Genomic DNA, 25905 nt, shown 5'->3' with positions numbered 1-25905 from the left:
TAGTTAAAAGCAAAGAAAGTCACTATATTCTCGGGGGAAACTGCTTGCTATCCATGTTTCTGTTTCACTGCCCATGCACACGTCCTGCAGTTGTATTTAATTTGGAAAAACAGACACAACATGAGGAGGAAATATAAGGATAGGGAGAGACTGACCAGTCAGTCACAAAACTGCAGTTCTTAACTGTTCAACGAAGGGCGCTGTAGAGAGGCTGCCGAGCATTTCCCATGTGTCTGCAGACTGTATGTTCTCCCTCCCTCCTCGCCTGCTTCTGGTAGCAGTGTGACTAGAGAAGCACATGGCCTAAGCGATGCAAGCCAGCACAGACACACACATGCACACAGGGACACACTGGTGCTGCACAGTAACATGAACAGGGATGTAAAATGTGTCTCTACTCATTTACTTACTCGTTTCACTTGAGTGATTGATCTTAACTTTGCTGTGTTATATGAGCAGGGTTTAGTGCTGCCTGTAGGTTCTCCCTGTGACTGTGTGGGCTTTTTTTTTATGTTATCCAGAGACACATGCATGCTGGGTTAATTGATCATTCTTAGCTAGCCATGAGCGTGTAAGTCTTTCTGGTTAACAGTAGTCTTCCCTCAATGAAAGAAAGCCTTTTTCAAAGCTTTGTGTTGATCTTTAAGATCTTTCACTCACAAGAAAACATGCACAACTTTATTATTTCTTCTGAAATAATTGTAAGAGCAATTCACCATATTAATATCATATTGTATAAAAATAAGACTGGAAACAATTGATCAAGAAAAGAACTGGTCAAGAAGGTTTTTACTGAGGCCGTAAATCAAGTGAGGAGAAGGGCAATTCTTCTCATAGGCTTCAATACAATCTGACTTCCTTTTGCAATAAGAAATGTCACCCCCTGCTGGCCATCAGTAAGAATGCATTTTTAAGGCACCCCCTTTTTAAGGCATCACTTTTCCCTTTTTGTTTTCCAGACAAAGGGATTTTTTATAGACAGTCAGCAGGTTACCTAATTTTAACCTATATACCTTTATCATTCTAATGTAACAGCATTTTAGAAAACATCTCCCACCCCATGCAGGAGACTCTAACAGCACTGAGCAGCTCCTTCAGTGGCTGCGGCACCCACGATGTGGGACGTGGAGAGATTTCGCAGGTCTTTCCTCCCCACTGCTGGCAGACTCCACAACAAAGACTTCAACTGATCAAACACACACACATCCACACATGTGCAATAGCAATAACACTAAGTGCAATACTCTTTCTGGCATCGTTGTATCATACTCATATCGTATATAGCATTTGTATTCTATTTTATTTGATTGTATATAGTATTTTATTTTATTGTTATTATATTCTATTGTGTGCAGTATCTTATGGATATATTATTCCAGTGTTTTTTCTCTAATTTTTCTATGCAACTTTGCACTGTCCACTGCTGTAACAAAACAAATTTCCCACGCGTGGGACTAATAAAGGTTATCTTATCTTTTCTCTGACCACATATATACTGACCAGTGGAATCGCACTTCAGCATTAAGTGGATTAAAAAGCTACATGAAAACCATCACTTGCGCTAACCCCACATTTAGTCCTTAGTATTCAGCTATTTTTTCTTTTGTTCTTATGTCCCCCTCATTGTCCACACACAGTGTGTACAGCTACAGTCTTTATTAAACAGCATGTGTGGGACTCCACTGAACCCTGCTGTGCTGCTAGCTGACAACCAGCTTGTGTTAACAGGAGACCACAGTTAATCCCTCAGAGCAATTCCCAACTCCATCCACCCCAGCCCCCCACAACCTCCAGTTCCTCATCACCCCCACTTACTAGTCTCTTTGTGGTGCACTAGTACATTACAGTAATCTCTGTGGTCCACTCTTGTAGTCTTAACCCATTCACCGCCCTCCCACAGTGACTACATCCCCAAATGCTGCAACCATACAATAAAAAAAACAAAACAACAAAAAACAAAAAACCCAATGTTACGTCCATCTTCTGCCAGACATCCCAGCTGGACTTCACAGGACAAGTGAGGTTAAACCCACTTCAGTCTCAGTTTGATTTCACCTACTTATTGTGAGGTTAGGGGCATGGGTGGATGCCAGAACAGGCTACTATCGCTACTATCCACTCAATTTGACCTCCAAGAGCATTTTTGGTGTAGTCACCTGAAAAATACTATGTCCCTCTTTGAGGTACTGCCCATCCAAGAAGCTTGTGCTCTAGTTTTGGTTAATCTGTCGTCACTTAGAAGCATGATTGTGCCTGGTATCTTTACAGTTTGTGAATGCAGCTTGCTAACCAATCTGGCTAGCATTTCAGGGCTAACCAATTAATTTTTCCAAGGTGCCACATGAGACTGTTGTTGAGGGTCACACCAATAAGCTTATAAAGAGATCAAATGAATACAGATCAAAACTGAGTTCACCTTATTGGTGTGGCCCTCCACAACAGTCACAGTTTATCATGTGACCCCTTGGGAAAATAAACTGCCTAGCTTCTTAGCTTAACTTAGCATACTACACTCTCATCCAAGTAAGGTCTCATCTGGCTCCTTTACAGCACATTGAGGCCCAATTGAACACTTTAAATATAACCCAATAAAAACTGTGATTATAATTGTTTGGATAATGATGGGGACATGCTACATATGTTAGGTGAATTTGAACGCACACATGACCCGTCTTAAAACTGCATTACAAGGATGTAAGTTGGACATGCGATAACACAATCAATTAGAAATAATAAAGAATAAGATGGATTTATGTCCTGTTATAAGGTAGCTTTTTAATTCTCTCTCTGAAACGCGGTGGCGTCTGTATGAGAACAACCTGCTCGTTTCTATTCATGTGTTGTGGATGTTGGATTGAGAGCAAGGACCTCAGGAAGAACAGCTAAGGCTGATGCTAGTGGGGATCCTTATTAAACAAAGAAACAAAGAAACAAATGACATCAGACTTTTCACCTTCACCTTCACGTCTGACAAATTTTAATGCTTTAGAGTTTAGATTTTAGAGATTGATCCATTTGAACTGTTTCAACTGGTTTAAACAGTGGAGATGCCTGTTTGCATAGAGTTTTATGCCAGTTTTGGCCCCCACTCGTTCCCCCCCACCATATACATCTGTCCCTCTTCCTTCTTCTCCTTCTGTCCTATGTATACACCCCCTCCTCCCCCAGATAAGACACACAAACACACACACATACGCACTGTACCAGTTCTGTTCTAATCTGGGGTCGACCCCTCAACTTGCCCCCTTCTCCCCCAACACACACACACACACACACACACACACACACACACACACACACACACACTCATCTCTCTCTCTCTTCCTCAACATCTACCCACTTCCCTCATTTGCCCACTCCCCCCCCTCCACTCCTCCCAATCCCAGCACTGTGTTAATCTGCTGCTGGTCTGACGGTCAGCACTTTGAGCAGCAGACAGACAGATTGGCTGTAATCCCCTGAGTGCCACAGATGGAGCGCCACTACGCAGACCTTGGGGAAGGTGAATGCACAGTTGTGTACAAATACACACACATATACACACTGAAACACGCACATAGACAAAAGCATGAAATAGAAAGAAGAATAACTAGGATCATACCTCTTTAATGTGTTGACATGCAGAGTCCATTATATGTTGAGCTATTAGAGCTGTAGTGGTTTCACATGATGATTCTTTGTTTTAAGAGCAGACTGAATGTTTCTAAAGAGCAAAGAAAAGCTAGAGAGGCTCCAATCAGTGGCAAAAGCTAGACACAAATATTTCACACAGTAATTCCTCGTTACTGCAGCTTATTCAGAACAATAAAGGCCTGGCTCACCTGCTACCACCATGCTACCCTTCAGGTCCAAATCCTGAAAGAGACCATTCTTTTCATATTCTGCCATGAAATCCTGCAACTGACAATTAGTAGGGTGTTCCTTTCATCCAGAGCATGAAATTATTTCATGTATAATTAACTGGGTAAGTGTGTGAAGCCAATTTTCAGTATAATCTGGGAAAATGCGTCCCGTTTGGAACAGGAAACAGACTGGGTTATTGTGCCACCGCGGCAGGATGCTTAAGTCTGATCCTGGTATGGATGTTTCAAATAATCCAATACAAATTTATCTGCTGAGCTGTCATTTTAAAAAAATTTAAATACATGAAGCGAGACAAAGCATATAAAGGTAAATCGTGGGATGTAAAAAATCAGCTTGTCAAACTTATTGATCAGGTGATATCCCCCCCCCCCCCAATCACCTAACACCCACTGCTATACAGGCTGGGGCACTTTGGTCAGTTTAACTCACGACTGAGGGTGGAATTTAAATGAGAACACGGGGTGTTGGGTGGCATTCAAGGACAAAGGCTCTGACAGTCAAACCCCTGGCTGTTGGAATGTTGGATCTTGGGATATGGCATGTCACATCTCATGTGGGGGAGGAGCCTGGCCTTGCGTATAAGGTTGCAAGACACTGGATAGATATAATAGGGCTCACCTCAAAGCCCAACTTCAGAACTTTGGCTCTGGAACCAGTCTCCTTGAAAGGGACTGGACTTTGTTTCAAACTGGAGTTGCCTGCAGTGAGCAGTGGCAGGCCAGGGTGGCTATTCTTGTATCCCCCCGGCTTGCTATCTGTACGTTCAGATTTTCCATTGTGCACAAGAGGGTTGTGTGTCTGTGCCTTCAGGTCGGGGAACTGGTCCTGACTGTTGTTGGTCACTTCAGAGTGCCCAGATCTGCCTGATCTGAACCTGAATGTTATTCTGTTACTGAACTTGTGCTAATCACAATTTGTCCATAACAAGCACGATGTTCAAGTATAAGGTTGTACATAAAAGCATGAGGTGCAACTTGATGACTGTTTTTGTAATCATTTCGTGACATCTATGATCTCATGTTTTGGACACTTGGATAAAGAGAAGAGCTAATAAATCCTTCGGATGGAAGCTTTGGAACATTGAGTCTAAATAAACAATGCTGCACGGAGCTGTGGCCACAAGGTGGTTGGTGCCAGTCGAGGATGTAACGATGTAGTTTTCATCCTAGGTGTGGAACACTGCAATTTTGTTGGCTTTGTAAGGTGGTGGCTTCAAGCTCGACCACGCAGGAATGAGAATTAGCATCCCCAAGTTAAAATATCTCTGGGTTTTGTTCATGAGTAAGGGAAGATTGGAGCAGGAGATTGATAAGCGGATTGGTGCAGTGTCTGCAGTGATGCAATCTACATCCCTACTCTCACTTGTGGTCATGGGATCTGAGTAGGTTTGGTTATCTGAGTAGGATGCCTCCTGGGGCTCACCTGGGCAAGGTGTTCCAGGCATGTATTACCATGAACAGGCCCCGGGGTAGGTCTACAACACGCTGGACAGTATACATCTCTTGCGTGGCCTGGAAATGCCTTGGTGTTCCCCTAGATGAGCTGAAGGAGGTGTCCAGGAGAGGAGGTCTAGGATTCGCTGTCTTGGCCACCACAACATGGTCCTGGATAAACATCAGAAAATGGAAGCATGGATGGACATAGAAGAAAAGAGAATAATATAAAGGAAAGCTGTGACAATTAGTCGTTGTACGCACTGCAGGTTTTCCTAACCAGGATGGGGTTTTTTTTTTACACTGAAAGGTAGTTCATTTAGTCATTTTAACATTAACTAACAACTTGTTACATTTAGTCTGACTCCACTGGACTGAAAAGGAAAAATGGAAATCCTGTCAGCTGGAGTAGTTGTATGAATGCTGATCTCATGGGGAAAAATATATATATGTAAAGACCATGTCTTGTATGAAAGTTATTAAACAAGTATTGACTCAATAAAGTCATGTGAGCTTTTGATTAGAAGTGACATCAGACAGAAAAATGGTGCCCAGAAGCGATCGCTTGTCTGTGGGTATGTGGGTGTACATCCATACATGTTTGTAAGTCTGCACCAATGTACAGTGGTTGGTCAAAACAAAAGGATTAAAGGCTGGTGTTTGATTAGATGTTTGTTTGTCTGTGTGCGTTTCATTGTAATCAGTATAGCTGAGGTCACACAGACATGCAGCGACATGGGCAAATGTGTGTGATGAACATGGCTGAGGGCATGGCTTTATCCCTTTTAATCAAGGGAGTAGAAGGATGAAATGAAACAGTGATGAGGGGAATGATGTCAACCCAGGAAGGGAGTCTCACATCTGTGTGTGTCAGAGAGAGGGGCCTAAAAATATTAAAAGGCAAAGTTTAATGGACAAAATAAAATAAAATTTAATGTTAGAGCTGAGCTTAAGGTTAACTTAATTTTGGTTAACCACATTAGTGGTAAGAAAGATGGAAAAATATTTTGATTTCATTCATACAATTACAATCATATACATATATTTCTAAATTAAGGCCCATCGTGATTTTAGAAGTAACTAATTTCTTGGTGTAGAGGAGCTATGAGTTCAAGTCACAAACACTGTGTTGTAGCGCCATCTAGTGGTGTCACTGCCATTAATATAATATAAGGAACTTAAGGAAGTCCCAGGTGCTCTCGAACCTGCTGTTTGTGCATCTCATTTAGCTTCAAGTTTTAAAGTTTGGGGCCATATTGAGTCATAAAAACTATTTTATTTATTTTTGTTTCTGATGTGTTGGGAGCAGTTTGTAAGTGTTTGAAAATGAAGAGCCAAAAATATTTAAAGCTTACAGAGCACAAAGTACTCTTCACAATAAACTGGATCCTTACAGCGCCAACTCTAGCTATTTATTCCTGCTACAGAATAAGAAGCTATACAGGTCAGCAACCATTTACATGTAGACTGAACCGAAATGTAAATTCTTAATATATTTTAGACTTCTCTTTTGTAATGCTGCTAAGACGGTACGGTGTTATCCTAATAACAAACCGTGGGTAACACAGGAAGTCAAAGCTGTCCTCAACATGAAGAAGAAGGCTTTCAGGAGCAAAGTGAAGGAGGAGATGAAAGCAGCACAGCGGGAGGTGAAACGCTGCCTGAGGGAAGCAAAGGACACCTACAGGAGGAAGGTGGAGCAGAAGTTGGAGAGGAACAATATGAGGGAGGTCTGGAATGGTGTGAAAACCATCACAGGCCACAACACCAAGAAAAGCACAGTGGGGGGGACTGTGGAGAAGGCAAACGAACTCAACAACTTCTTCAACAGGTTTGACCAGCCCACAACCCCCCCACCCTCACCCTCACCTTCACTACAGAGTCCTCTCCCCACTCTCCTGCCTCCCTCGCTTCCCCCCCTTCCTGACACCATGACACCCCCCTCCTCCAATCCCTCTCTCAGCAGCAAGACATCTCCCCCCCTCCCCTCCTCCCAAACATCTCCCAGTGTCACAGTGGATCAGGTCAGGAGGCAACTGAGGAAGCTTCGCCCCAGAAAGGCAGCAGGCCCAGACAAGGTGTGTCCTAGGATGCTAAAGGCGTGTGCTGCTGAACTTGGGGAGCCGCTACAACGAGTCTTCAACCTCAGTCTGCGACTGGGGAGAGTGCCCGCCCTATGGAAGACATCCTGCATCGTCCCGGTCCCCAAAAAGAACCGGCCCAATGAGCTGAATGACTTCCGACCGGTGGCACTGACGTCACATCTTATGAAGACTCTAGAGCGGCTCTTCCTCAACTTCCTCCGACCACAGGTACAACATGCCCAGGACCCACTACAGTTTGCATACAAGGCGGGTGTCGGAGTGGAGGATGCCATCCTGTACCTCCTACACAGAGCCCACTCACACCTGGATGGGGGAAAAGGCACGGTCAGGATACTGTTTCTTGACTTTTCCAGTGCCTTTAATACCATCCGGCCCTGTATGCTTCAGGAAAAACTGAACAGGATGGAGGTGGACCCCTGCCTGGTGGCTTGGATCTCCGACTACCTCACCGACAGACCACAGTACGTCAGGCTGAAGGACATCACGTCTGACACTGTGGTCAGCAGCACAGGAGCACCACAGGGAACTGTGCTGTCCCCTCTTCTCTTCACCCTGTACACCTCTGACTTCTGCTACAACTCTGAATTATGCCATATTCAGAAGTTTGCAGATGACACGGCCATCATGGGGTGTATCTGGGATGATCAGGAAGAGGAGTACAGAAGTCTGGTGAGGAACTTTGTCGCATGGAGTCACACAAACCACCTGCAACTCAACACCTCAAAGACTAAGGAACTGGTTGTGGACTTCGGGAGGTCCAGAGAAGGTCCACTGCCGGTTCAGATAGAGGGGGAGGAGGTGGAGGTGGTCAACAAGTACAAGTACCTCGGGCTGTGGGTGGACAATAAACTGGACTGGTCATGCAACACAGAGCACCTGTATAAAAAAGCCCAAAGCCGACTGTACTTCCTCAGGAGGCTGAGGTCTTTTAACATCTGCAGGAAGCTCCTGAGGATGTTTTACCAGTTGGTGGTTGCTGGAGTACTTTTCTATGCTGTGGTGTGCTGGGGGAGCAGCACAGCAAAGAAGGACTCATCCAGGCTGGAGAAACTGATCAGGAGGGCTAGCTCTGTGGTCGGCATGAAGCTGGACACTCTGGTGACAGTGGCAGAGAAAAGGACATTAAAGAAACTGATGGACATTATGAACAATGCTGGGCATCCTCTGCACACGGCCATAAACAATCAGAAGAGTCTGTTCAGTGACAGGTTGCTTCTCCCCAAGACAAGAACTAACAGACTTAAAAACTCCTTTGTCCCACACGCCATCAGACTGTTTAACTCCTCTCTGGAGGGGAGAGGGAGGGGAAACAGGAGGACAAAGGAGGGGGGAACAACTAAGCTGTAGTGCCTCTGCACCTCACTGTACAATACCTTGTGCAATACTTTTTGTAAATAGTCAACAGTGCAATAGACTCAATACTTGAAATGTGCAATTCACTTGTATTTTTATTTTTTATTCCTATTTATTCTATTTATCCCCTTTGTATATTTTATTTATATTTGTCTCTGTATTTATATATATGTGTGTGTGTGTGTGTGTGTGTGTGTGTGTGTGTGTGTGTGTGTGTGTGTGTGTGTGTGTGTGTGTGTGTGTATATATATATAACAATTCTGTAACTTCGGTCGTTGCTGTGCTTTTTGGAAGTCGAATTTCCCAGAGGAACCCACCCGAGGGATTAATAAAGTTCTATCTTATCTTATCTTAAACTGTTGGAAAAGCTTATTGGTAAATGAACAGTGGTCTTTCTTTAACAGGTATAAACAATCCACCTGAGAGCATTTATTTATGCAGCACAGACACAGAGGAGTGTGTGTAACATCCATTTATTACCACCTTATATGACAAATCTGGAAATTACAAACATTGTTTAATTGAAACATTATCTTCAACATTTAAAAAAAAGAAACTCAAATAAAGCAAAAAACAAATTTAAGTTAAAAGGGGTGAAAAGTCAACCTGAGAAGCGGTATACAGATGATCAATTGATCCAGAGTGAAGAAAATAAAAGTACAGGGGGGACGTATACAGAAAAAATGACTATTATTAGTCATTCAATGCTGATTCAGAATATCCTTCACATTTTAATCAGTTGTTTTATTTTCTTAAAAAAATCATTTTTACACTTTGAGAACTTTTGGTTTTACAGAATGTTACAAATCTTGATGAGCCTTTGCTATAAAAAGGTCTTGGTATTAAAAAACGTGCCACTGCTAAAAAAGTATCTCTGACACCATTTGAGCTCATAAGCTTTGGTTTTAAATAATTAGAACCCAATTTGAACACAACAAACAGACAGATGAGGTTAAACTCTATAAGAGCGTGTACAAGAGGATCAAACTTTGGTGTCACTGAGAGTCAGTAGCATCACATTTCAGTAGAAAAAAATATTTCAAATCTGCTTTCTGCATTTGTTTTGTTTTGAATCTGTTTCATCCCCCCAACTCTGTGTCAAATAGTTTCAAAAATAAAATAAAACAAACAAAGAAAAAATCACAACTGTGAGACTTATTTGGAAAGACAAAACCCAACACAATGAATAACAGCAATGAGCCATATGGTAATCATAGAACTACTTCCCCAAGATGCTGATAGACTGTATACAATTTGCTGTGGTGATCAGAGCCAACACTCACGCAGACACACAGGACACCAAGTCCAGGCTCAGCTCTCTGGGGCAGAAACAAACTGCTGCTGAGCCGAGGCTGGCAGGACAGGAAGCAGGACGAGAGGACCAGGCAAGTTCTTCTAGCACCCTGCTGCAGAAAGGAGACCAGAGTCCCCCCAGCAGAAAAAAAACAGCCATCCTGTCCTCCTGCTTGTCCCTCCCACGTTTGCATTGTTCTACTCTGTTTCTCTCCTCACTTTATCCATGTTACCCACTCTCTCACAGAGCCTGTTAGAAACAGTGCAAACCAGGATATGTGTGCTTGAGGAGATCTCATCACCAAACATTTGGTACATGCACAAAAAGAGAGTACCCTAGAAGTCTGCTGCCGAGAGCACTAAGAAAAACACGACTATACACTTTAATTATAATATAATCAGTTTTCCTCTACACACTACTAACACAGGGAGGGAGGGAGGGAGGGACGGCGGGTGAGGGGCAGAGGGATGGAGAGGCAGAAAGGTGAAGGAAGGACAGGAAGAGGTGAGAAGGAGAAAGACCAAGAGGGAGAACGAGAGCGTTTAAGCACGCTCTCCACGGATGCGACGTGCCAGCTGGATGTCTTTGGGCATGATGGTGACACGCTTGGCGTGGATGGCGCACAGATTGGTGTCCTCAAACAGACCCACCAGATAGGCCTCGCTGGCCTCCTGCAGAAAAGAGGAAATGAAACAGTTTTCAGCAGAGCTGAAACAATCACTTCAATGATCACTTGAATTTGGTATATTTATTACACTTTTGGAGTTCATCAGTCATTTTGCAAAAAACAACAACAAAAAAAACAAAAAAAAATCTTGAACAAAATTGTGCAGAGATTTAATTTTTTTTAAACTACATACTAGAGATATGTTTGTGTGTGTGCACACTGTATAAAGTCTTCAGCACACCTGATATACAATATAGATGTAAATTTTAGGAGTGCAACAGTTTGCAAAATGCACTCTAGCAATGTTGGTTCAAATCACATTTTCAGCACAAAAAAAAAAGCACAATAACATGCCAATGTTTAAAAAAAAAATGCATAAAGTAATGACACCTCTCTCTTGTTGTGTCAACACTGAACACACAGCTTCAAGAACCCTGAGCTTCACATGGTGGCAGGATGATGGATCTGCACAGTGTGAGCACAGAGGCTGCAGGTTCTGACCCTGATTAAATATCAACATATTGTGTGAGTTAACACATCACACACATTTATTCAAACCAGCATAGTGTCTGGCCAGCTTTAGAAACTAACCCTGCGAGCAGTCAGGCTGTTTCAGGTGGAAACAGTCAGGTACAGATACCTCATCCAAAGTCATGTGTGGGCAGAGCTAGCTGAGAATTTTTTCAGAGGGATACTCCTCTTGAAAGCCCCATTTCATACTGACCTGCAGAGCTCCGATGGCTGCGCTCTGGAAACGCAAGTCAGTCTTGAAGTCCTGGGCAATTTCTCTCACCAGACGCTGGAAGGGCAGCTTGCGGATCAGCAGCTCAGTGGACTTCTGATAACGACGGATCTCACGCAGAGCCACAGTACCCGGCCTGAAGTGCAGAGGTGGAAATTAAACTTACTTTAAACTTGGCTTTGACTTGCACTGTGCATATGCAACAATAAACACATTTAGAAGAGGAGAGACATCAGTGATAGCCTGGAGAAAAAACAATAACACAAAACCCTTACAGTAAGCTGAAAAAAACAGAGAGGAGAAGTTTTGCAAGTTAGTTTTTGCCTGCCTTACCTGTAGCGATGGGGCTTCTTGACACCACCAGTGGAAGGGGCGCTCTTGCGAGCAGCCTTAGTGGCCAGCTGCTTACGTGGAGCTTTACCTCCAGTGGACTTACGGGCAGTCTGCTTGGTACGGGCCATGGCTACTACAGATCACCTGAAAAAGAGTGAATAAAAAGGTTGAATTTGGCATTTTATAGGACAATTTTTCAAATGCCTTCTTTTTCTTGCTGAGTAATATGGAGGACAAATACATGAAATGCTTGAAAGGCTCCAATAATTAAAATATGATAACAGGAAAACCTTTTATTGCATTTTGTGTTATTTTCTGTTATTACAGCAACACCACTGATGTTATGCTACTGCTGTGTCGAATATGCTCAATAATGGCAATTTGAAATTAGGCAATTATTTAATCACAGCTACCGCAGCTTGTAGGTTGCAGCAGACAACTTAGATTTACTCAACTTTTCTAGTAAATAAACACACAAGACATTTCCCGTTGACGACCAGCCAGACATGCGTCAATCAAAGCTGAACGACTACACGATTGGCTGGCAAAGCTAAAACTATTACCATGAGCCAACCAGCGTATGGAAACTAAAATGGGCGGGCTCTCCAGCTACCTTCCACTGTTACTAGGTCCGCCCACCTCGCTCTGATGATGGCGGCGGTTTGATGCGCAAGCGGGATAAAGACCCAGGGCAGAAGAACAAGCGGGTAGCACATAAACAACTTCAATTTTACAACTCTCCGACGCTCCAGCGAATCGGAAAATGAAAAAAACAGAGATAGTACATGTTAAGGAACTCATAGGTGAACACAGGAATGCTGAACGACCCCTAATGGCAGCGTAGAACCGAGCTGAACCGGCGCATAATTTGAACCAGAATATCCGCTCATCTGAAAGGCTGCAAAGAGGACTGCATTTCACCGCCGCTTCGACAGCCGTGTGTGTCTTATTTTCTCACACGACGAAAACACTGCTTTTTCTCCCTCAAACGAGCTTGTGAATTGTAAATAAAACAAACAGAAAAATTCAAAGTTCAGCCACGAACCAGGTGACACATTTCGAGACGCTTACCTAGAGGGAAAGTGAAGAGAAGTGGAGAGAAATGTGTCGCTTGTCTGTATTTTCTTCTTCGTATCCACAATGGGAAGCAGCGTCCAGCGGGAAAATGGCCGCCGCGTCAATCATGCGTCCCACAATGCAACGGCGTTAACAACATTTCTGTGGTTACAGTGACAGGTGCTGCCCGGTGTTGTGCCAAAAAGTGATTGTCTGCCAAAAACTGATTTCCGGTATTTGCCAAAAACTGATTGCTCGTATTTAAACTGCTATAAGTAACTTGTTGGCCTATAATATGTGAAACATATGTCAAATGCATCCCTCATGGATGACACAAAGTCATATTGAGCCACAAACAACATTCGTGTAACAAGGTAGAAGCCGCAATCAGTTTTTGGCAGCGACTTTTATAGAACCTTTATTTATGCAGTTAAAAAAAATCTCATTAACATTAAAAAGAGTAAGACAGCAGAAATGGCAGCAAATATTACAATAGTTCTGTAAAAATATTGTAAGTGGGGGAAAAGGACCGGATTGGTTATAATGTGAGTACAATAACACAGAGTTATAAAGATACTTGAAAAAACAGATAATCTTTTAATTCTATATATAACCCCTTTGTAAACGCTGTTCACCGAAGTCTATTTACCAACATACGTAAAGATATTACACATAAAAAATACACGGAAACATTGGAAATCACTTTTTGGCACAACACCGGCACTGGGGAGTTAGTTTGACGTTTTCTTTTTAATCGAACATTTCGGGCTTTTAAATGTCGGTAAAGCTAAATGTAGAAAACGGAAGTGCCTGCGCTTCCTTTGAGTGCCTTCTTTATTGTCGAATTAAAGTATTAACATTTGAGTCAAACTGAAAGAGACATTTAAAAGTTGGCTTCATGCAGTGACAGTTCAAAGGTTGTTTTTAAGTGCTTTTTCGCAGCAGTCGGAAAACTACTGTCAAAATGTTTCATATTCGAAATGCTGTTATTTAGTTTTACAAGGACTAATTTTAAAAAATAAAAATAACTTTGGAGTAGTTCTTCCGACATTTTTAATAGTATTTTCACTAACTATTGCTGTTTTATGAATTTACAATAAAAAAGTAAGTAAAGTTATCCTTGTCCCTGGAGTGAGTTTTTCTCCCCAACCCCTGTTAAAAGGACGTTTTTCCTACCTACTGTCACCAAGTAATTCCTTATAAATGGTCATCTTTTTTCCTCTATTATTGCAGGGTATTTACCTTACAATATAAAGCACTTTGAAGCAACTGTTATTGTGATTTAGTGCTATATAAATACAACTGAAATTAATCTTACTAGGTTAATTTTTATAAATGAATATGCCAAAAATACAAAGCTGGGGACTTTAAATTGCTTCAAGATAAAAATCACAACTCATCTAAGCACAAGAATCTGTTTATTATGTTTGTATGTGAATTCTGGAGTACAAATATTTTGCTCTTAAAAATGACTGAAACATAAATCAAGAACACAGTAGAAAAAAAAAGGTTACCATATCAACCTGAGAGAGGAACAAAAAGTCATAATATTACCTGGACATGATAACGTGGCTGAAAATTAAAATATGATTAACAAAGGTCTGCTACATATATGCCGCTCATCATCTGTCAAACCATGCAGTGTCATCATAGCACAATGACATTTCCAATTGACAACCAGAATTGATCTTTTGAATTTTGATACATCAAACAGCAACAGTAGAAATACACCATATCGTAAAAAAAAAAAAAAGCAAAAGAAAACTTACTACTTTTACAACAAATTTCTACTTGTTTTTTAAAAAAAAGAAAAGAAAGTCAGAAGACTCATATCAATGTATGTGTCTGTCTGAAGATGAAACTCAACCTTAATGCTAATTTCTATTCCCATGTTCAGATCATACACTATTCTTGGTTCGCAAAAGCATCTTATTCATAGAGGTCACAAGGTATTCCTGTGGCTCACTAATTAGAACTGATGAATGATTTCAAAGTACATGAAGATACCGCTAAGAAAAATCTGCTACCGGTAGCACCAAAGAAGACATGATCACACATTTACGGTTATCACAATCATGATATATATAGAGAACCTCAAACCAAACTACTAAGTATAGAGGAAGGAAAAGGAGAAATGAGTGGCGAAGGGACGAGAGGACAGAGTATAATAAATCAAAATGTTTTAAGCACGCTCTCCGCGGATGCGACGTGCCAGCTGGATGTCTTTTGGCATGATGGTGACACGCTTGGCGTGGATGGCGCACAGATTGGTGTCCTCAAACAGACCCACCAGATAGGCCTCGCTGGCCTCCTGCAGGTGGCAGAAAAATTCAACATTAGAGGCATTTTAGTGAACAGATGACAAATAGCCTGTTTTTTTGTTGTTTTAAAAATGAAATTAATCAGTGAGAGCTACTGACCTGCAGAGCTCCGATGGCTGCGCTCTGGAAACGCAGGTCAGTCTTGAAGTCCTGAGCAATTTCCCTCACCAGACGCTGGAAGGGCAGCTTGCGGATCAGCAGCTCAGTGGACTTCTGATAACGACGGATCTCACGCAGAGCCACAGTACCCGGCCTGAAGTGCAGAGGTGGAAATTAAACTGGCAGTGAGTCAGTCTTATCTTATAGTGAGAATGTGCAACAATACAACGGGGGCCCCTAGTTAAGAAGACTGACTAATGACGGATGCCTGCTCTTTTCATACACATTAGGTTTACATTATACTATAGTTTCCAGGAGAGCTAGGTGACATCTCACCTGTAGCGATGGGGCTTCTTGACACCACCAGTGGAAGGGGCGCTCTTGCGAGCAGCCTTGGTGGCCAGCTGCTTACGTGGAGCTTTACCTCCAGTGGATTTACGGGCAGTCTGCTTGGTACGGGCCATGGCTACTACAGATCACCTGAAGAAAACAAGTAAAAGGCTGCATTAATAAAAACAATAACAACAATAATAATAAATACAGACACTTTTTCCCATATCTATGACAATCTTTTTCGTTACAGCAATAATAAAAATAAAGTGATTGCATATTAATTTAGTTTCATATTTCTTAGATGTTCAACAGACAGGGTTTATTTTTTTTCTTCCGGAAAGTTCAGAATAAAATATGTGTACAGGCTGTAAAGAATGAAAATTAACTTTCGCATTGTATTTAAAATGATTTGGAAGTTAACAGCAACATGACAGACTCCATTCTTCCACGGGAGCCTGAGTTTTGTTTTGTTTTTTTTAAATACCCGAGGTGGCTTATGCAATGGCTATTAAAAAAAAAAAAACAGTAATAGGCAGCATAGGCACCCAATCAAAACTGAGCCCTTTATCAGATAACCCAAACACATCATGGATTAGCGCCTTTGGGGCGGGACGTAATGAACATGCCAACCACTCAGGGCACGGGGTTTCCCAGACAAACCTCGCCCCTTGCGCACTGAACGTGGGTTTGTTCGTTTCTTCATATTGGGCTCTCCGCTTGCTCACAAGTCTAGTGTTTTTCATTCAGAATGAGCTATTTTAAAGGAAAACCAGTCGACCCCGCCCACCCCGGCGGCCTCGTAAAGGCAAACTAGCGCACCGAAGATGATGGCTGGCTGGTTGGCTTGAAGAATGTAAACGGGAAGGAAAAATCGTTGTACCAAACGAAGAGGGTGACGATAAAAACGACGGAAGAATATAAAAACCGCGGCGTGAAAGTGGAATACACTTTTTGAGGACGACACTAGACATGTCAGGGGATCGATTGATGATAATTATTGTGTCAGATGACCCCTCACTTTAGGCGCATTTCCGAGTCAAATTCGACCGGATCACAAGTGCTTTTTAGGTCCCTCACTCCCCGAGCAGGCAGATAATAGCTCGAGTGCCCTGCGTTTTCGTCGAAAATAAACGAAAAAACACATAATTTCCAAACTAACTTGACATTAAAAGATAAAGTGGAGTTTTATTCAAATAATGATACTCACCTTTGAAAACTTGGTCAAAGATTGCCGCCTAAAACTGGGAATGTATTCTTGAGACTCTTAAGCGTTGTTCTCGCAATAAAATGAAGGGAGGAAAAAAAGGAAAAAGAACATATGAAAGCAAGAGGAGACACGTTTCCCATGATGCAACTGTGACAAACATATTTCACACATGCTGCAACATGATAAACAACTGCATCATCACCTTCACCAGCAACGTCCCGCAACAAGTTTTTCCCCAAGCTGATTTTTGACCTTTTTGTTGGTTAAAGTAATTATTAGAGAAGTGTTTAAACCAAACGCCCATTACAGGAAAAGGGAGACTGAAGCACCATCAGCATTCAAGAGTCATTGCAGAAACAGTGATATTCAGTCTTTCAGCCCTTTAGAGCTATATTTGCTGTTTATTTTATATTATTTCTCAAAATAAAAATGTAAAAGCAGTGTAATTAAACTGTTAATATTATACAAATATAAATATATATATTTTACATTAGAGCCAGTCCTACAATATGGTGAGTTTGTAAAATATATAAACAAATCTCATCTTAATCTTGTAAACAATGCAGTGAAAAGCAGAACTACTTTTTCATTAAGTTAGTTATAAAAGCAGTTTAATAGCGTTTACTCTGCCAGTCCGGCTGGTGGCGCCAAACTGTGGTTCCCGCATACAAAAGAAGAAGAAACGCGCTTCTCCCTCCCCCACTAGTCCTCCAACATGGCGGCTGCCAGGAGATTGAAGCGCGTGGCGATCTCACAGCCAGGTTTTTTAACTTTAAACCCCAAAGTAACCCCTACAGACCTGGTCAGCAGTCGGAGAAAGCGTGTGAACAAGAATAAGAAGAAGAACTGGAACAAATACAGTGACGTACAGGACGTAGAGGAGTTTCTAGAAGACGTCAGGCATCAAGAGAGGACCACGGGGTGAGTTAACAGCCAGTGAGACGTGTTGAAAATGTGTATTTTAAGTCTAAAATTAAAAACAGAAATTGTCAACTATTATATCTGATACTAGTATTTCTGCTCACCTTTACCCCTAGATTTATATTGGGCAGATAAAAATGTGCTGTGTTTACCTTTCAGTTGATAATAATCATGGTCTCAGAACATATCCGTTTTAAACATTACAAGGATGAAGTTGCTTCTGTCGTGGGACTTTTATTTTGTCACTATCATGGTTTGTAATGACTTGATAGTTTCAAACCTGCTGTCGGCCAAAAATAAACAGACGTGTTGGTTTGTGGTCTTGAAATGTGAGCGTTTACTGTTATTGACTTTGGTGGTTTTTAGTCTGCTTAAAAACCCCTGTGATGGACTTTGTTTTTCTCCACTGTCCACAGCATACATGACACTGTTGAATAATTGTTGTAGTTGAAAATCTGTCTTTTAAATTATACGTATGACATAATGGCATCTTTTTGGATTTCAGGGGTTTGCTGTGTGAGAAATCAGATGACAGTTTGTTCTTTTTGGATGTTGGACAGCCGAAGAAAGTTGAAGAGAAAGGTAAACTTGTTTCCCTGTCATCTAAAGCACTTTATTTCTATCCAATTATTTCTATTATTTTGTTTAAAAAATGCACCTGAGCAAGTTGGTAAATCTGAAATTTTGTTTCCTCTGTGAAGAAGCTGCAGAACCAGTCAAGGGGAAGAAGAGGAAAGGGAAATCATCGCGTCCTCTGAGGATAGACCTGATCCTTCAGCATGACTCCCTTGTTGCACCGCCTAAAGAGTCAGTAATCCTAGTCTCTCTGATCCTTGAATCTGTGGTCTTTCAACAGTATTTTTTGCCTTTATTAAGTGGCACAGTAGTGAAGAGTAGACAAGTGTGGGAGCGTCAGGGAAGACACACAGCAAAGGGCCTTGGGACCAAGGTCTGGGCATATAGTCCTACTCACTGAGTGTGACACCCCCCCATCCCCCCTTTGAATCTGTTTTAAATTGTTTGTCTGATTTCCAGTTTTTTGTTTATCACACTTAAATGTTTTAGATCATCAAACAAATGTAAGTATTAGACAAAAATGATGCACGTAAACACGATGCAGATTTTAACTGAAGGTGTTAATTATTAAGGGGGAAAAGAAATTCAAAACCTACATGGTCCTATGTGGAAAAAGTGATTGTCCCCTCCTTTTGTAACATAAATTGGTGTATTGCATCTTTGCAAAGCTGTGTTCAATTTCTCTAGCCACACCCAGGCCTGATTACTGCCACTCCTATTCTCAGTCAAGAAATCATTGAAATAGGACCTGCTTGTGGCGTAGATCAAAAGATCCTTGAAAGACATCATGCCAAGGAAATTCAGGAACAAATGACAAAGTAATTGAGATCTGTCAGTCTGGAAAATTTTATAAAGCCCTTTCTAAAGCTGTGGGACTCCAGCAAACCACGTTGAGAGCCATTATCCACAAATGGCAAAAACATGGAACTCCTTCACAGGAGTGCCTGGTCAGTCAAAATGACTCCAAAAGTGCAGCAATGACTCATCCAAGAGGTCACAAAAAACATCCGAAGAACTGCAGGCCTCACCTGCCTTAGTTACAGTCAGTGTCAATGACTCCACCATAAGAAAGAGACTGGGCAAAAAAGGGCTGTATGGCAGAGTTCCAAGATGAAAACCACTGCTGAGCAAAATGAACATAAAGGGTGGTCTCAGTTTTGCAAGAAAACATCTTGATCTTCAAGACTTTTGGGAAAATACTCTGTGGACTGACGACTTCACCTGTGAATGGCTTAAGGAAAACAAAAAGACAACTTTAGATTGGCCTAGTCAAAGTCCTGACTGGAACCCGATTGAGATGCTGTGGCATGATCTTAGAAAGGCAATTATGCTCGAAAACCCCCCAGTGTGGCTCAGTTATAAGTGTGCAAAGATGAGCGGGCCAAAATTCCAGTTATCCCAACACTTGATTGCAGTTGTTGCTGCTAAGGGTGACCCAAACAGTTATTAGGTTAAGGAGGCAGTCACTTTTTCACGCGGGACAATGTAGGTTTGGATTTTTTTTTCCCCCTTAATAATAAACACCTTCATTTAGAAATTCAGGAGACAATTTGTAGAATATAAACCTATGTTTTAAGAATATTTATTTGGCTTAATGTGGAGGACTGTGTGTGTCCTGTGATGATCTCATCCTTGCGCTCCCAGTATTTCCTTCATGGGAATGTGAAGACAGTTCACAGGAGCTCAGGAGACTGTTATGTGAACAGTGTCCTGGGATCTGAGGATATAAAAACACACCAGGAGAGGAGATTCTGCTCTAACACTTCCATTTCTTTTGCATCCTTCTTCCGCATGTAATCAAATAATCATCTCTTCTGCTTCCTCTTCCACCCCCCCCCCCCCCCCCCACCCCCCCACTAGTGTGCTGGCCTACCAGAAGCCAAATGCCAAGAAACTTCGTCGCACTGCCGAGAGAGCGGAGAAGCTGGCAGCCAACGGTGTGGTCCCACGGAGCAAGAAGCGTCTGCTGAATAGAACCGTTGTCGACAGGACGAGCAAAAAGACAGAAACTGAGGCCAACAACAACCCAGAGAGAGATTTTTATGACATTTGGGGACAAGAGAGTGAGTTTTGTGTGTTCATTTATGTACATCCAATGATGATCCCATCCTTGCGCTCCCAGTATTTCCTTCTTGGGAATGTGAAGACTAACATGGAGCTCAGCTGATTGTTGTGTGAACAGTCGTCTGGGACCTGAGGATGCATCTTATACATATCAGATTATATCTACTGTCTACTGAGATTAAAAAACAAAAAACCTTTTGCCTAAGATTTTCTCGCAGTGGTGCAGCCAGTGATGCAGTCACTGACAGTTCTATTTGTTTCATGCTTCTACTCAAATCTACAGCACGAGATCCACCTGACATATTTTGATGGTTCACTGGTTTCTGTAACTTTATAGAAGTTGTTAATGGCTTCAAGGGTAAAGGTGCCAGAGCACTTCATTGATTTTTGATGGATTCAGCAGTGATTTAACACTTTCACATGGCTCTGAGACTCGGGGTTCATGCAGAACTGTGGATATCTGTATCTTGTTTACATTCTGGTAGTTTATATGTGAAGGATAAGCTATAAGCAAGCATGAACCTGAAATGTGTTTGCATGCATTTCTAGGTTTGGGTATAGCTATTGACTAATATTAAGCTGGGTATCCATAGAGCAGGTAGCCATCAGTGATATGGGCACCGTGTGAGTGAATACTCATTTAAAGATTTCTGTGGCACAGAATGTTTGTCCATAACAGCTGATGTGATTAGGGGAACCCAGAGGAGGAAGCTGTAGGTCACAGGTGTCGAACTACAGGGCTTGAGGGCCGGTGTCCTGTAGGTATTAGATGTGTCCTTGACCCAAAACAGCTGATTTAAATGGCTAAATTACCTCAACATGTCTGGAAGTTCTCCAGAAACCTGGTAATGAACTAATCATTTGATTCGGGTGTGTTGACTCAGGGTGAGATTTAAAACCTGCGGGACACCGGCCCTCGAGGCCTGGAGTTCGACACCCCTGTGTAGGTTTTAGTGCTGGCTTGTTTAGAGTTGATTGCAGTATGCCAGTGTTATTGTACATGTATTATGAAGTTCCAGTTTAGGTCAGCCAAAGGAAATGTTCCAGCTGAGGTGGAGGGATACTTTAACATGCTGCTTTGCTGTCTAACAGCTGCTTTCCCTGCAGCTGTGTTGACAACTTGCAAGACTGGCACAGGGGTGTGGTTTGATTTTTCCAACATCTGTTGTTAATTTAGAAAATGTGGAAGTTTTGACACATTTTATTGGAATGCTGTGTATAAACCCCCCCCCCCCCCCAATTTCAATTACAGCCAAAGATTTGGGCGAACCCTGGTATCTTCAACAGACGCGCAAGAAACTTGTCAAGGTGAGAATAACAGTTGACTAAGATTAATCATGCTGTCTGAAGTGCTCCAATTATGCTCATTTACACGACCTACTAATTGCCTTATTTTGGGGGGTTAGAATAGGTTCAGCTTGGTGTTAATTTGCATAGATGTGCATGGACCCCATGTATTCACGCTTTCATATAATTACAGAACGTATTAAGGTTGTAGTAGAGGAAGCTGCTCATTCATTCATTGTGTGCAGAGATACTGGTTTGACATCACGGCAGTGTGTTACATGGCAGTGTAGATAAATAATGGTATAACTTGACTACAGCAGTGTGATAAGTGGGTTGGCAGCAGTGTTTTCTGTGGGGGGGGGGGTAACTGTTTGGCACAGGCTGTAACTTTTCAGAACCCTTACGTGTAAGATAGGGGGAGGGCTTTAATTGATTCGAATCAGTGTATAAAAATATATTTGTTTGATTTTGTTGAAGTGTGGTATTTTGATATTTCAGCGTCCAGAGAAGCTGAACGAGAAGCCGTCTGTGCTCCCGGCTGTAGAGGTGATCGCTCCGGGAGGGTCCTACAACCCAGACTTTTTCTCCCACCAGGTAAATTAAAAACCTGCATCTTTGGGTGTAGTTACTGATCCTACATATTGAAATGTAATTGCCGAAAAAGATTAAAGTGTTGCATAACTGTTAATAATTTAATATTAGTGCTCTTTGGTGCAAAAAATAAACATGGTAACTTTTATGTAGGCAAATTTTTGAATGGAAACAGTATTTAGAGCAAGGTGACTTTGAAACTATGGCCCCAGCCTAACAACCACTGACTTAGATTATTATAAAGCTGCAGCTGGTAATTAACAAATGTTCATCTCTCTCTTCTGAATGCAGGAATTGCTCAGGGAAGCCCATGAGGTGGAGTTGAAAAAGAAGAAGGTAGAAGACAAACTAGAGAGACAGCTGGCTTACAACAAAGCAGACACAGCTACAGAGGTACAGCTGACAATTCCTCTAGCTCGCCTTCATCTTTCACTTTGTTTTTGGTGCTGCTGATGAATGTGTCTTTGACTTTTTTTCAATTCTATTGTGCGTTATTGCGTTTTTCAGGAGACAATCCTCCGTGAGCAGGTAGAAGGCTTGGTAGAGGAGAGTGAAGAGGAGGAAGAAAAAGATGCTCCAAAAGAGGATGGGGAGGAAGTGGCAGTGGGAGCCATCGCAGTGGCCGACAAGAAGACTGAAAGACAGAGAAAGAGAGAGAAGGCAGAAAAAATGAAGGTATGGCTACAAGGTTTAAAACATCCCAAATTACAGTGACCCTGACCCTAAGAAGTCTTCATACATCTGCAAAAAGATTGCACAAAACCCAAAGTGCAATGATTTTCACAGCACACATTTTGATTTGCCACTGTTGGTAAAGGACGGGTTTGTTAAGGACTGCTTCTTTCCACTTGGGTGGTCCTTCTGTATACATGCTCACTGTCGTGGCTTATTAAGGGCACCTAATGGAGTCACTATTGGGCTGATGAATGTGTGCCTACAGTGAAAAGCCAAAAAGTTCCACTGAAAACTCATTAATTGCATTTTATTGTATTAAGATTTCTCACTGGAGGATACACTGATGTCTGTGTAAGAATATTTAGTTCAGTTAGTGGTGGGTGGGACTTCAATACTCACGGACGCAGCTGGCAATATCTGCTCTCCCTGAAACCATACGGGACCAAGAGTAGAAAAAACTAATGGAAACTGAAGTTTTAAAGTTAGTCTAACAAGCTCACCTCCTATTACCCATATTATCATTCCACTCACATTTTAAACATTTATCTCACTGCCTAAGACTCCAAATTAATCATTTTTATAAAGTATACAATATCTCTTAAACAGTATAACAGTACTTGATATAAACACACCAGTCAGAACAGATGGGTTAGACGTGAGTACATCAGAGGGCAGCTTAGGTTGAGCAATTTGGAGCCAAAGTTAGAGGCAAGGCAGAGATCATTTGGACATGTACAGAGGAGGGACAGTGGATACACTGGACAAAGGATGACCAGAGATTCATGGATTTAATGCAGATGAATATGCAGAGGGGCAGTGTGACAGAGGAGGGCGTGAGAGGCAGGTGATCTGCTGTGGTGACCCCCTAAATAGGCAGCCAAAAGAAGAGTCAGAACAAACAGCTCAAACGTAATCTGATGACTTCAACACTTGTAAATAGTTAACCTGAAATCTGAAGGGGATAAAACATGCGTGTATGTAACACAGTCCACTCATGGCTCTCTTTTGAACCCTAATATAGGAGCAGCAGCGGTTGACAGAGAGGCGACAGACTGAGCAGCAACAGCAGCTCTTCCAGCTTCGCTCCATAAAGACCTCGATCAAACAGCAGGAAGAGACGACCCAGATCAGACAGAAACGACGCAAGGCCAAGGAGGAGGCCCAGAAAGCTCAGCCCAGGCGACTCGGCAAACTCAAGTACAAGCCTAACATGTTTTTTTACACACTCATACTTACGTGCTCCAGAGTTTTAACAACTTTTATACAGTCTGAGGTGCAAAATGGGTTTAAATGACAGGTTTTCTTTTTTTTTTTAAAGTTTTTATTATTTCGTATGACATACGAAATATTATTTCTTTGTTTCTTTGACAGCTGTTGTTGTGAAATCAAAAAAAAAAAATAATAATCTGATTATGACAAGGGAAGTTTGAACACTTAGACTCTTTATTGCTCATCTGGGTTTTCTCCTTCAGTCACAGCTGCTAATGGGGACAGAACTGTAATCCTGTAAAGTTGTACAACAGCTTCAGTGCACTCTAGTAATGGCTGCTATTCCTGATAGCTATGAAATCAAAATATTGTTTTTAACTAAACAAAACTAGCATGACAAGTCACATCACCTCGCCCCAGCTCAATTTTCTGTTGGTAGTGGCCAACATTGTCTCAGCAGGGGTCATTTTTGGCTATAAATAGCCTTTTTCTATCCACGTCTTTAATGTTTGCTTTATATATTTCTTCACAGGTTCCAGCCTCAGGACATGGAGGTTCAGTTGAGCGACGAGCTAGCCGGCTCCCTGCGACAACTCAAGGTACTTCAGAAGCACTTTGACCTCCGTGAGCAAGGACACAGTTTATCTGTAATGGGTTTTGGCTAATTTGGCTGCTGTATTATCTTCAGCACTTCTCCACTATTCAAAGCTTTATCCCATTCTCTCATACTGTGCTGACTCGCTTTCTCCACAGGGATCATTAGTTTCATTTGATGTAATTGCTGGTGGAAAATTCCCAGTCCTTCCCTCTTATCTCCCCCAATTATGTCTTTGAATAATACTTAAATCGGTCTTTGTGATGAGAATAGGATTTTATGATGCACGTGGGAATTGCATATCCAGTGAGAGCAGCATGACATTTGTGTCACATGGCTTTGTTTTGACTATTTCTCTTTGTGTAATGTTGCGACTCCACAGCCAGAGGGCAGCGTGCTCATGGACTGCTTCAAGAGTCTGCAGAAGAGAAACCTTATTGAACCCAGAGAAAGAGCCAAGTAAGGACCTCTGCTTCGCTCTTACATAACATCTCATCAAAGGCCCAGAGTGATGTGTGAATTCATAAGGTGTGTAGTGAATAACATGAGTTTCCACCCTCTCCCTCCTAGGTTCAAGAGAAGACTCAAGGTGAAGTATGTGGAGAAGAGGGCTTTCAAGGAGATTAGTTGATGCCGACCTACACATCACGGGACTGAACGCAAGAAGCTGGGAGACTTTTAAACCACCAGTGCAGAATAATGGAACTGTGTATATACGACATAATGACTGCTGAGGGCCTGCTGGGCCCTTTCAGACTGATGTCACCTGCAGCAGTGATATATAAACTCTGACCAAGAGTGCCGGATATGAGTTTTAATTGTTTCCTGTAGTGCATCTGCCATGCAGTGTTTCTATAATTTCTTTCAGTTAAATACAGATTACTGTATCATTGTGTGTTTGTGTTACATAATGTCATGCCTATCAGGGCACGATCAAAGGGTTTGTAGTAAATGGTCGAGTCCAGCTGTCATTGTGTCACTACGCTGCTCATACAAGAGTACACTAGGTTAATGAAGGGTTAAACCCTGTAGTGGTAATGGCAATATGTCAGCTCATTGCTTAAGATTATGCCATACTCACACACCTAAACATTTTTCTGTGCTTGTTTGTTTTTATATATTGATTACACAAGTCCATCATAGAAGCTGCTCAAATGAGATTGCATCATTTAGTCTGTTT

General features: G+C 41.9%; 3 protein-coding genes across 4 annotated transcripts; 1 reads left to right on the top strand and 2 right to left on the bottom strand.

Annotated features, from left to right (window-relative positions):
* Positions 1-9212: 9212 nt before the first annotated feature.
* Positions 9213-16870, bottom strand: LOC146559239 (histone H3.3A). 2 transcript variants are annotated; one of them, XM_085245083.1, is made up of 4 exons: positions 16808-16870; positions 11792-11935; positions 11441-11594; positions 9213-10720 (listed from the first exon to the last, which is right to left on the bottom strand). In XM_085245083.1, exons 2-4 carry the CDS (start codon positions 11917-11919, stop codon positions 10592-10594), a joined length of 411 nt encoding a protein of 136 aa, XP_085101209.1. In that variant the 5' UTR covers positions 11920-11935; positions 16808-16870; the 3' UTR covers positions 9213-10591. The 2 variants fall into 2 exon arrangements, with proteins under 2 accessions (XP_085101209.1, XP_085101208.1); XM_085245082.1 differs by lacking the exon at positions 16808-16870 and adding an exon at positions 12863-13016.
* LOC146559238 (histone H3.3A) lies at positions 14249-16941 on the bottom strand. The gene is made up of 4 exons (XM_085245081.1): positions 16808-16941; positions 15604-15747; positions 15274-15421; positions 14249-15164 (listed from the first exon to the last, which is right to left on the bottom strand). The coding sequence occupies exons 2-4, from the start codon at positions 15729-15731 to the stop codon at positions 15030-15032; spliced, it is 411 nt and encodes a 136-aa protein (XP_085101207.1). The 5' UTR covers positions 15732-15747; positions 16808-16941; the 3' UTR covers positions 14249-15029.
* A 546-nt stretch (positions 16942-17487) lies between these two features.
* On the top strand, positions 17488-25689 carry nop53 (NOP53 ribosome biogenesis factor). Its single transcript, XM_085245080.1, has 12 exons — positions 17488-17728; positions 18234-18310; positions 18430-18535; positions 20165-20367; positions 21621-21676; positions 22154-22249; positions 22538-22639; positions 22754-22921; positions 23943-24118; positions 24663-24729; positions 25108-25184; positions 25296-25689. Exons 1-12 carry the CDS (start codon positions 17523-17525, stop codon positions 25354-25356), a joined length of 1395 nt encoding a protein of 464 aa, XP_085101206.1. The 5' UTR covers positions 17488-17522; the 3' UTR covers positions 25357-25689.
* Positions 25690-25905: the final 216 nt, after the last annotated feature.

The sequence above is a fragment of the Mchenga conophoros genome, linkage group LG14 (genome assembly GCF_057382185.1).
Source record: "Mchenga conophoros isolate Kocher_MC1m ecotype Shallow Benthic linkage group LG14, M_conophoros_male_GT1.1, whole genome shotgun sequence".
NCBI classification, from domain to species: Eukaryota; Metazoa; Chordata; class Actinopteri; order Cichliformes; family Cichlidae; genus Mchenga; species Mchenga conophoros.
Note: the sequence above shows the minus strand (reverse complement) of the source record. Positions and strands in the feature narration are given on the sequence as shown.